The sequence below is a fragment of the Silurus aristotelis genome, assembly GCF_946808225.1.
Source record: "Silurus aristotelis genome assembly, chromosome: 11".
Lineage (NCBI taxonomy): Eukaryota > Metazoa > Chordata > Actinopteri > Siluriformes > Siluridae > Silurus > Silurus aristotelis.
The window spans coordinates 3,230,970-3,243,417 of record NC_139584.1 but is presented as its reverse complement, the minus strand read 5'-3'; the positions used below and the strand labels follow the sequence as shown (position 1 = coordinate 3,243,417).

The 12,448-nt window shown below is 38.5% G+C and overlaps 1 protein-coding gene across 4 annotated transcripts in view; it reads left to right on the top strand.

Moving 5' to 3' along the window:
* The first annotated feature begins 2,539 nt into the window (after positions 1–2,539).
* slc6a6a (solute carrier family 6 member 6a) overlaps positions 2,540–12,448 on the top strand; it is a 30,886-nt gene continuing 20,977 nt past the window's right edge. The window contains exons 1-5 of one of the 4 annotated variants that reach the window (XM_083554934.1): positions 2,674–2,871; positions 3,073–6,365; positions 7,792–8,485; positions 8,705–8,767; positions 9,216–10,173. In XM_083554934.1, the coding sequence (XP_083411060.1) occupies positions 10,166–10,173 (8 nt within the window). In that variant the 5' untranslated portion in view covers positions 2,674–2,871; positions 3,073–6,365; positions 7,792–8,485; positions 8,705–8,767; positions 9,216–10,165. Of the gene's footprint in view, positions 2,872–3,072; positions 6,366–7,791; positions 8,486–8,704; positions 8,768–9,215; positions 10,174–12,448 lie in introns of all 4 variants that reach the window. The other 3 variants (XM_083554935.1, XM_083554937.1, XM_083554936.1) reach the window with 3 other exon arrangements.

Sequence of the window (12,448 nt, the reverse complement as noted above, 5' to 3'; positions counted from 1 at the left end):
ACACTACACTTTACTATACTACACTTCACTATAGTATAATACACTACACTTCACTATATTACAATACACTGCACTACACTACACTGCACAACACTACACTTTACTATACAACACTTCAATATAGTATAATACACTACACTACACTTCACCACACTACACTACACTACACCACACTACACTACACTACACTATATTACAATACACTACACTACACTACACTATATTACACTACACTACACTGCACAACACTACACTTTACTATACTACACTTCACTATACTATAATACACCATACTACACTACACCACACTACACTACATTACAATACACTACACTGCACTACACTACACTATATTACACTACACTATAGTACACTACACTACACTGCACAACACTTTACTATACTACACTTCACTATACTATAATACACCACACTACACTACAGTACACCACACTACACTACACTACACTACACTATATAACAATACACTACGCTGCACTACACTACACTACATTACACTACACTATATAACACCACACCACACTACACTACACTACACTTTATTTTACTATATTACACTACACTACACTGCACTATATTACACTGCACTACAATACACTACACTATATTACACTACACTGCACTACAATACACTACACTACACTACACTATATTACACTGCACGACATTATATTACACTACACTATATTACACTGCACTACACTATATTACACTACACTACACTATTTTAAACTGCACTATATTACACTGCACTACAATACACTACACTATATTACACTACACTGCACTACAATACACTACACTACACTATATTACACTACACTGCACTACAATACACTACACTACACTATATTACACTACACTGCACTACAATACACTACACTGCACTACAATACACTACACTGCACTACACTACACTGCACTACAATACACTACACTACACTATATTACACTGCACTGTATAGTGTGTACACTGCACTACACTATATAACACCACACCACACTACACTACACTACACTTTATTACACTACACTACACTGCACTACAATACACTACACTACACTATATTACAATGCACTACACTACACTGCACTACACTGCACTGCACTACACTATATTACACTACACTATATTACAATGCACTACACTACACTGCACTACACTGCACTGCACTACACTACACTATATTACACTACACTATATAACACCACACCACACTACACTACACTACACTTTATTACACTACACTACACTGCACTACAATACACTACACTATATTACAATGCACTACACTACACTGCACTACACTACACTGCACTACACTACACTACACTGCACTGCACTACACTACACTACACTACACTATATTACAATACACTGTACTATACTATACTTAAGTCAGCGCGCGAGCGCTCTGGTGTATAAGGTAGTAGGCAGGTAGGAAAGCGCCCTCGTGCGTGTGTTTACACTTCACTGCACTACAATACACTACACTTCACTGCACTACACTTCACTGCACTACACTATATTACACTACACTGCACTACAATACACTACACTGCACTACACTACACTATATTACACTACACTACACTACACTATATTACACTACACTATATTACACCACTATTTTACACTACACTATATTACACTACACTACACTATACTGCACTACAATACATTACACTACACTATATTACACTACAATACATTACACTACACTACATTGCACTGCACTACACTACACTATATTACACTACACTGCACTACAATACACTGCACTACACTACACTATATTACACTACACTACACTGAACTGCACTACACTACACTACACTATATTACACTACACTGAACTGCACTACACTACACTACACTATATTACACTACACTACACTGCACTACAATACACTACACTACACTATATTACACTACACTACACTATATTACACTACACTACACTACACTACATTACACTACACTACATTACACTACACTACACTGCACTACAATACACTACACTATATTACAATGCACTACACTACACTACACTGCACTACACTGCACTGCACTACACTATATTACACTACACTATATAACACCACACCACACTACACTACACTACACTTTATTACACTACACTACACTGCACTACAATACACTACACTACACTATATTACAATGCACTACACTACACTGCACTACACTGCACTGCACTACACTATATTACACTACACTATATTACAATGCACTACACTACACTGCACTACACTGCACTGCACTACACTACACTATATTACACTACACTATATAACACCACACCACACTACACTACACTACACTTTATTACACTACACTACACTGCACTACAATACACTACACTATATTACAATACACTACACTACACTACACTGCACTACACTACGCTGCACTACACTACACTACACTGCACTGCACTACACTACACTACACTACACTACACTATATTACAATACACTGTACTATACTATACTTAAGTCAGCGCGCGAGCGCTCTGGTGTATAAGGTAGTAGGCAGGTAGGAAAGCGCCCTCGTGCGTGTGCGCGTGTCTCTTTAAGAAACACACTCCTGTTGCATGGAGAGTCTGGTGTTTTTCCACTCTCTCAGATATTACCCATATAAGACACGGAGGTCGGTGAGTGAGAGGGAGAGAGAAAGAAAGAGACAGAGAGGGCGTGAAGATTATTTGGAGTGCGGCTCACCGATTGCGCGCGCCAACAAATACAAACACACACACACACACACACACACACACACACACAAAGAAACGGCAGGACAAGACGAGACGGAGCAATAAACACGGGACGCAGGTAAATTACATCTCTCACAGGGGAAAACCTGCGGCTCGAATTCTATTTATTATAACTATGTATTAGGAGCGCGCGACTGTTGCTCTATTGTTTATTTTAAGCGCATAATGATAACAATAATTATTATTACGCTGTTAAACTATTTTCCCGGTGGTACTGCATGCTTTTAAAGTTAATAATCGATTCTTCTTCCCACCCGAGCTTTACTTTGAAGGGGATGCTCCTGATGATGATGATGCTGGTGATGTTTGGTGCGCTCACGTGCTTGTCTTCTGTTGGTTATTGAGACTGGTGTGTATTGTATGGTATGGACGTTTCATATGGAATGAATGAATGAAAAGCTGTGCATGCTCTGTCCCCGGATATAAGCTCGCGCTTTGGCTATAATTAGATTAGAAACCAGGTTAATGGCAGGAATCGGATTTGCGTAAAACGCGCACCCTGTTCCGCGTCTCCGCAGGGGGTTGCACAAGGACACGGTTCAGGGCTTTAAAGACGTTTGCACGCCTTTGTAAACACTAAATGACATCTGGGTGCAAGACACGCGCGCACACACACACACACACACACACACACACACACACACACACACACACACACACACACACACACACACATTGCACACTTAATCTCTTTTGTGCTTTGACGATTAGCCGGTGTGTCTGGTCCCCCATAATACTAGGACGTATTCCAAATGAATCCATACTGAATAAAAACAACACACTAGACTCTAACAAAGGGCATAGTTTCACACCCTACCAAGTGGACTTCTTTGTGTAACAGGAAGATATTTTGGATGCGGCCCGATACTGGATTTTAAATGCGAGACAGACACGCCGGTATTGTTTATTATAAAGGAGCTGTTCTAGGTGCTGATTTTGGCATATGGTACTATATAGTACTAGTTAATATCTAGTACTAATAATGCATTCGTTTACATTTTTTTTCCTATTAATCTTTAATTTTTTTTTATAAAACAAAACAAAAACTGAAATTTTACATGTACACAAGTATTCAGATCCTTTGCAAACACGTTCGAAAATGAAATCCTATGCCTCCCATTTCTCTTGATCGTTGCTAAGATGTTTCTACATCTTGATTGGTGTCTACTTGCGAAAAGGTTTATTGATTGGACATCGTTTGGAAAGGGAGACACGTCTCTACAGAAGGCTTCGCAGCTGGCAATGCATGTCAAAATAAAAACCAAGACATGAGGTTAAATGAACTGCATGCAGGATTTTTCCAAAGTAGAGATCTGGAGGAAGAGTACAAAAAAATTGCTGGTGCAGTGAAGATTCCCAAGAGCAGAGTGGCTTCCATAATTCTCAGTTGAAAAAATGTGGCACAATTAGGACTTGTCTGTCTGTCTGTCTGTCTGTCTGTCTGTCTGTCTGTCTGTCTGTCCATCAGTTCGTCTACTATCTTACTATGAATTATATACAAGTCAAATAAATCATATGTATAATGACACCTTCTATAAAGCGTACGTGTAATGAGCTGTTCCAGGTACTGTTTTGGTATAGGGAACTATCTAGTACTCGGTACCAGATCTGTCTATCTATCTGTTTCTCTTTCTAGGAATACTTGTCTGTCTACTAGCTTACTAGGAATTATTAAGCAACTACAGTAAAACTGTTTGTAGTTACACGTGTAAGGAACCCAGGTCTGAATTTGTCGATTTGTCAATAAACAAGGAACTGTACGGCTACATTTTGGTTCCCCAGGTGCAGCCTATTTAGACTTACCCTCAAAGGCACAACAGTGGTCCCTAAGGCCCAATTATGCACCTTAATCTTGTTTCCTTTACCATCATGATTTTCTGGTTAAGTGTACAGTGGATGCATGTTTAAAGGCCCCATTGAGAAGCCTTTAACCAGAGTTGATTACCTTCCTATCTGATAGTAGAACTGGGGTTTAATTGATGGTTGATGACCCTGGTGAATGCAGTATGTTTTACCCATTTCTGGGTTATTTTATAACATGTGTTTCAAGTTTTGTGTGTAAAAACATCTAGTCTAGCTTGAGGTAATACGGCTTACTTGCTGGTGTGAACGCAGGATAATTGTCACCTATATGTATCTTAGTGGTTAAGGCTCTGGGTTATTGATCAGGCAGTTTGGGATTCAAGCAATGGTATTACCAAGCAGCTGATTTTGGGGCCCTTGAGCAAGACCCTTAACCCTCTATGCTCTGGGGGGTGCTGTATCATGGCTGAGCCCAGTTTCCTAACATTGCTGGGATATGAAGAAAGATTTTCACTGTGCTTTAAAGTACACGTGACAAGTATATAGCACTTTTCTTGTATTTGGTTTATTTAGTCTCATCAGTCCTGCTTGTCCTTGATCACTAATTGTGCGTCATCGTAAATCTATTTTTCTGTACGTTTGACATTAGGTAGGTTATGTTTTTAAGCTAAGGTGAATGTCAGTGTCAGGTATAGGTGTGAAAATTTCTTCCGTGAAAAAAAAAAACATACTGTATCTCTAGACAAATTAAGTTCATTTCTGCCAAACCCATAACCCGTAACTCAATATCCAATCCCACATTGACACTTTATCTTGACGTTTAGCCAAGCGAGAGGCATACAAGGCTCAAACTCCTGACACAAAACCCGAGCTATTTTAATCTGCTCTGATTCGTCGTCACTACATGGGACTCGCTTGTCTGTTCGTACCCAGAAGAGATCGAAATAACCAGATCTATCATTTGTCCTTTCAGCCTGCTGATAATGTGGAGCGAAATTCCCCTGTTGCGTTAGGTGTTAATTAAACATCTAACGCTAGGCCGTTTTTTTTTTTGTAAACACAAAGTAAATTTGTCTGTGTGGCTTTTACGTCTTCGCTGCCTTAATTGTCCACATTGTGCAAGTAAAAAAGGGAAATGATTGGAGTGAGTGCTGCTGCTTTTAAAACCTTGTTGAGAAAACAAACAGGAAAAAGATTCAGCCTCAGTAAGTTATTTTGCCCATAGAGTGGCATTATAAAATAAAAAAAATTCTAACACCCACTTTAAAACCAGAGCTATTGCCGCTGTAAAGCCAAAAGCGCCTGCCAAAGTGCAGCGCCATAAAGCAGCAGCGCAACAGGTTTAATAATTCTGCCTGCGATACAACGCGGCTTTACAACCGCGAATAAAGGTCAAGCCAGCGCAAACATTATTTTCCAGAATGTTCACGCACACTGCCCCTCTGAATCCACATGACATGGCTGTGTAGATTGTATAAAAAATAAATCCAACATCCAACTGTTGACCTCAATGGTTTCATTTAACTTGATAGCTACATGGGGTTCTGATAATCCCCCTAGGAATTGGTTTATGTAATGCTGGAGGAAATCCACCCTGATTCGGTTCACTGTTGTTTTTTCCATGTGGAAGACCTATACAAATAGTACCATTGGTCCTGTTTATTTACAGTGTAATGGATTAATAATGTCTCTATCACATAAATTCTCAATCAAAGCAACAGAATTTAGCCTTACTGATGTAGATATACAGTGAGGAAAATAAGTATTTGAACACGCTGCTATTTTGCAAGTTCTCCAACTTAGAAATCATGGAGGGGTCTGAAATTGTCATCGTAGGTGCATGTCCACTGTGAGAGACATAATCTAAAAAAAAAAATCCAGAAATCACAATGTATGATTTTTAAACTATTTATTTGTATGATACAGCTGCAAATAAGTATTTGAACACCTGTCTATCAGCTAGAATTCTGACCCTCAAAGACCTGTTAGTCTGCCTTTAAAATGTCCACCTCCACTACATTTATTATCCTAAATTAGATGCACCTGTTTGAGGTTGTTAGCTGCATAAAGACACCTGTCCACCCCATACAATCAGTAAGAATCCAACTACTAACATGGCCAAGACCAAAAAGCTGTCCAAAGACACTAGAGACAAAATTGTACACCTCCACAAGGCTGGAAAGGGCTACGGGGAAATTGCCAAGCAGCTTGGTGAAAAAAGGTCCACTGTTGGAGCAATCATTAGAAAATGGAAGAAGCTAAACATGACTGTCAATCTCCCTCGGACAGGGGCTCCATGCAAGAACTCACCTCGTGGGGTCTCAATGATCCTAAGGAAGGTGAGAAATCAGCCCAGAACTACACGGGAGGAGCTGGTCAATGACCTGAAAAGAGCTGGGACCACCGTTTCCAAGGCTACTGTTGGTAATACACTAAGACGTCATGAAGAATGATGAGTACCATCCCAAGAACACCATCCCTACTGTGAAGCATGGGGGTGGTAGCATCATGCTTTGGGGGAGTTTTTCTGCACATGGGACAGGGTGACTGCACTGTATTAAGGAGAGGATGACCGGGGCCATGTGTTGCGAGATTTTGGGGAACAACCTCCTTCCCTCAGTTAGAGCATTGAAGATGGGTCGAGGCTGGGTCTTCCAACATGACAATGACCCGAAGCACACAGCCAGGATAACCAAGGAGTGGCTCTGTAAGAAGCATATCAAGGTTCTGGCGTGGCCTAGCCAGTCTCCAGACCTAAACCCAATAGAGAATCTTTGGAGGGAGCTCAAACTCCGTGTTTCTCAGCGACAGGCCAGAAACCTGACAGGATCTAGAGAAGATCTGTGTGGAGGAGTGGGCCAAAATCCCTCCTGCAGTGTGTGCAAACCTGGTGAAAAACTACAGGAAACATTTAACCTCTGTAATTGCAAACAAAGGCTCCTGTACCAAATATTAACATTGACTTTCTCAGGTGTTCAAATACTTATTTGCAGCTGTATCATACAAATAAATAGTTTAAAAATCATACATTGTGATTTCTGGATTTTTTATTTTAGATTATGTCTCTCACAGTGGACATGCACCTACGATGACAATTTCAGACCCCTCCATGATTTCTAAGTGGGAGAACTTGCAAAATAGCAGAGTGTTCAAATACTTATTTTCCCCACTGTAGATCATGTAGGAGAGTCAAATAAAGCATGTGTGTAATGAGGCCTGTGATGTGGCCTGTCTAGCCTGTTCCACAGATAATAACTTCGCAGGCGAGCACATTGGTGACAAATCTGTTCAGCCACAATATTTTAATGACTAAAATTTAGTAAGGAAACTTCCACACAATCTGTGTGGAAAAAAAACCCTGGCAATATTAACAATACTCTTTAGAAATGTGCATCTCCATAAATGAGGAACAATTTATTCGCATCTTGATGCCTAGCCAACGCTACAATATATTAAAGATACATATGAAGCTGCTACGATGTGATGCGATACGATTTACCCGTATTACAATGTAGTGCGATCTGATTCTGAGTCGACACGACTAAATGTAATATGGTACAATGAAAAACAAAATAGGATGCTCTGCAATTCAATCTGGTACAGATACTTAACTTTTATTTCTTAGGTTCAGACAGACAGCAAATCATTGATTGATCAAGTGCCTCTCACAAACAGGCCTACGTAGTGCAAAAAAAAAGTTAATTTCCTTTTTTTTTTCTCCAAGAAGTTACAGCTCTACCTCTGCCATGTTAATCTGTAGTCTATGTGACTCTCAGGACACGCCTCAGTCTCCTTAGTGTTGCGATACACCGTTATTTACGTAGCAGCTGCGGACTGAGAGAACACATATTATATATGTATATATAAAAGTAAATAGTATGTGTATATATATATATAATTACTGATAGATGCACTAAACTTTTTATCTTAAAATGCTTTTCGTAAATCATATTTATTGTGAATTTAGCTGGCTACTTTGTCCAGATTTTGTTGTATATTTATTTACAACAGTCTGTTGTGGCATAACAGATTTAAAAGCTAGCTAGCTGAAGGTTTTGTAGGTTAGAACAGCTTGTTTCCTCACACAGTTCATAGTTTGAATAATTGCCTCATTAAGAAAAGTATATTAGTGCTTTAGGAGTAGTAATAAAGTCAAGTCAAGTTTATTTCTATAGCGCTTTTCACAACAGACATTGTTTCAAAGCAGCTTTACAGAAATCAACAGTGAAGGTGAATGGTGTGTGTTTATCCTGATGAGCAGCCTTGGCGACTGTGGCAAGGAAAAACTCCCTTAGATGTTATGAGGAAGAAACCTTGAGAGGAACCAGACTCAAAAGGGGAACCCATCCTCATTTGGGTGACATCAAGAGATTGATCATAAATCTTTCAACAATACAGAACACTGGAGAGTGAGAACTAACATGGAGTAGCGCTGGAGTATAAGATTATAAGTAATGTTTATTTATGTTTATATGTAATGCTTTCTACAGTCTTTTACAGTCTTTATGGTTATAAAACTAGGAGCTACTGAGCTCAACATTTGTGAACATCACAGATCCAGCACCAGCTTCTCCATGCCAGAGCCTTTAAACACTCCAGGAGGTCCACTGGTCTTATTAGTTAGCGAGTTAGCTTGCTTGTTTGATCAGACTTTCATTTCACTCATTAGTTTGCAAGCAACCTGCATTTAATGCCAAAAATTGTATTACCTTTGCTAGTTAAAGGGATTTTCACTTCGAATCATTTTACATGCAATAATTACCACAGAAGTGGTTCAAGTTACAGAAAATTTGATCGAAATGTCTTTATCAGGGACAAACTTACACTTATAAAGAACATATACATTTTTTATCACCACGTTATCTGTGTAAAGCTGCTTTGAGACAAATTGTTAAAAGCTCTATACAGTTACTGAGGTGAAATTTTATACAGCTCGTCTGTTTGTGATCCGATTCAGTAATTATTGGTTTGTTCTGTTGCGATGCAATAAATAGCTAAATGTATGATTGAGCCAAGGGAAATGGTGATGAAGATTTGACGGCTTCCATGATTAAGCTTTTCAGGCTAATTTGTGAAAAATTGGTTAAGAATTTAACTGCTAACCCATGGAAAGAGAAGAGATAATGGCAACCATTTTTACCAAAACGTTATGTAACATTATTGTTCTCCTTTTTTTAATACACCTTTTAACCAGAATTTTTGAGAAATGGCTCTTCTTGAAAATGACCTGTAGAGCTGTATTTATTCATGGAATGATAATCTCGTGTCATTGACGCCTACGTGATGCAAAAGCCGTCTGTTTAAATGTCTTCAACTAACTTTTTTGTTTTGTATTTTGTTTCATATGATGCTATGCCATGTTTCACACCATCTGGTGCTGGTGTGAGGATTATGATGTCCTTCCTCTAAGCTGAACTTCAGCCTGGCTTCAACTCGAGTAAACTCGCAGAAGCCTTGCGTTTTCCTGCCTTCCTGCCTCATTTTGTTCTTCGCCCTCTCACGGTATAAACCAGTCCAATTTGTCGAACGTCAGCCACCATCAGGCCGCCATGGCTGAGTAAGTCTGAGCTCCATTTCTTTGGTAGTGGGGATGCAGTTTTGTCCCACGATCAGCAGGCTGACTAGCTGCTTATGTTTCTGCGGGAGTGCTGATCTTTCTCTGACCCCCTTCACCCACCCTTTCCCCGGACGGTAAGGTTTTCTAAAGGACATTCTTTCAGGATTTTCTCTGGATAATCACCAGGTTTTGCTATGGTGTTGCATTTCTCTTTGGATTCCTTCCACTTGATCTCTCCAATAACCTCCTATGACTGATTGAACTCATTCGCTGTCATCCTTTTACCTTTGATAAACAGTAACTCACCGGGTGCTATCGTGCTCCTAAGGCTACATTCGGAAACGTCAGGAAATTTTTAGCATAATCATCGATGTCATAATGCTAAATGAGTCAATACACATTTATTTATTGCTTGCGATGTATTTATGAAGGTTTAACTGTAATTGAAAGCAATACTTTTTCCAAAATGGGAAAAAAAATTCAAATAGCTTCAAATGCCACAATTGGCATATACCACTGTACACCAAATGTAATGCACAAGTGTGATATCTTGTACATTTTTTTGCATTTTGGTAGACATTACAGAAGTATTTGTGCTCATTGACTTTGTAAAATCTGCCCAGCAGCCTAAAGGTGGCCAAATTTGTTCCAAAAGTGTAGTAGAGAGAAAAAAAAAAAAAAGTCTATGGAAGTCTTCTGTGAAATGTAAATATTTATTATGTAGATTATTTGCTATATTTGTCATATCTGGGGTTGCAAAATTATGGAAATTTTCATGTCTGGAAACTTTTCATGGGAATTAATAGGAAAATATGGGAACTAATAGTAAAATATGGGAATTAACAGGAATTAATGAGAATAAACTGGGAATTTACAAAGTTGCAGGTGAGCCTATAAGAGGGAACTTAAATGTAGTTGGTTAAAACAACCAGATTTAATAAAAATTATATATACATTTCCCCAAAATTGTAATTAATTTCCATACATTCTCATATATTTCTGTAAATTCCCATAATTTTTTAAAATACGTTTTCAACTTGGACTATTTCCAAAATTCCCCACATGAATTTTTCATAGAAAGTTTTTGGAAATGTTCTGCCCTTTTGCAACCCTAGTCATGTCTGCTATCTTGTATGCAAATACATTATATTTAAAGCAATGCTGTTTACTACATTAGCACTTTAAACGTTTCCCAGCATGCAATTTGCATGTAAGCTTTGGGTGGGTCTCCTAATGTTTACCAAGACTGTAAGATAAATAACAGCATCAGGCAAAAACGACAAGTCCAGGATGACAATTGGGAAGCGGAAAAAAAGGCAAAACTGAAGGAAAAACTGTAGTGTGCCGTATTCCGGTTTTCCAAATTACACTGATTCTTTCTCTCCATCTGTTTATACTTCTCACTCTTGGTGAAGTGAATGATTTATCATGATTATATCTTATCCTGTTTCTTTTCTCCCTCAAACCCCACCCAAAATAGAAATCTTTAACTATGAATAAGTTTCTTTTCTGTGATATCAAACCAATCATCCCTGATGAGCCAGTGTACTGTACTTGCTTAGCATTAGCTTTTGTCATTTGCTTAAGGCAGGTGCATCACAAACTCTTTCAAACAGACTGATCGAAAAATTGAACCAGCAGAAAAATGTAATCTGCACATTAAGAGCAATGATTTTGAATCATGTAGTTGAGGTTGAGAAACTATTATTTATTATTCTGTTTCTTTTCCCAGTGAACATAGTATCAGTGTTTATAATTATTTCACAAAATACAAAAAAAGAAGAACCCTTTCCAGTTTAGGCCACGCCCACACCCCAGCCAATATTTTTAGATACCTGAGCTAATGCACCTCCTTCAGTTGACAAAACGTTTGGTCTGTTTTGCAGAAATGTTAACTCTCTTCGTGTTTTTCACAAAATGCCAATTGTGAAACACATCTCCCAGCCATTAGCTGGCCAAATTTTGGCATTCGTTTGATCACTTGTGAGGCACAAAAATTTGAAAAGCTAGCTAGCTGAATATTTTGTAGTTTATGTAAAAACAGTTTGTTTGATAAAAAGGTTTCTATTTACAATAATTGCCTCATTTGGAATAGTTTACCAGTGATATAGGAGTAGTATTAAAATCATTGTGCTATTAGTTAGCAAGTTAGCTTGCTAGTTTGCAAACTTTCTAGCTAAAGAGCTTTCACCTCACACTTCAAACTAATTTCAGTCAATCATTATACACACAAATATTTTTATTCGCCTGAGATGATACACGTCACCTCAACTTG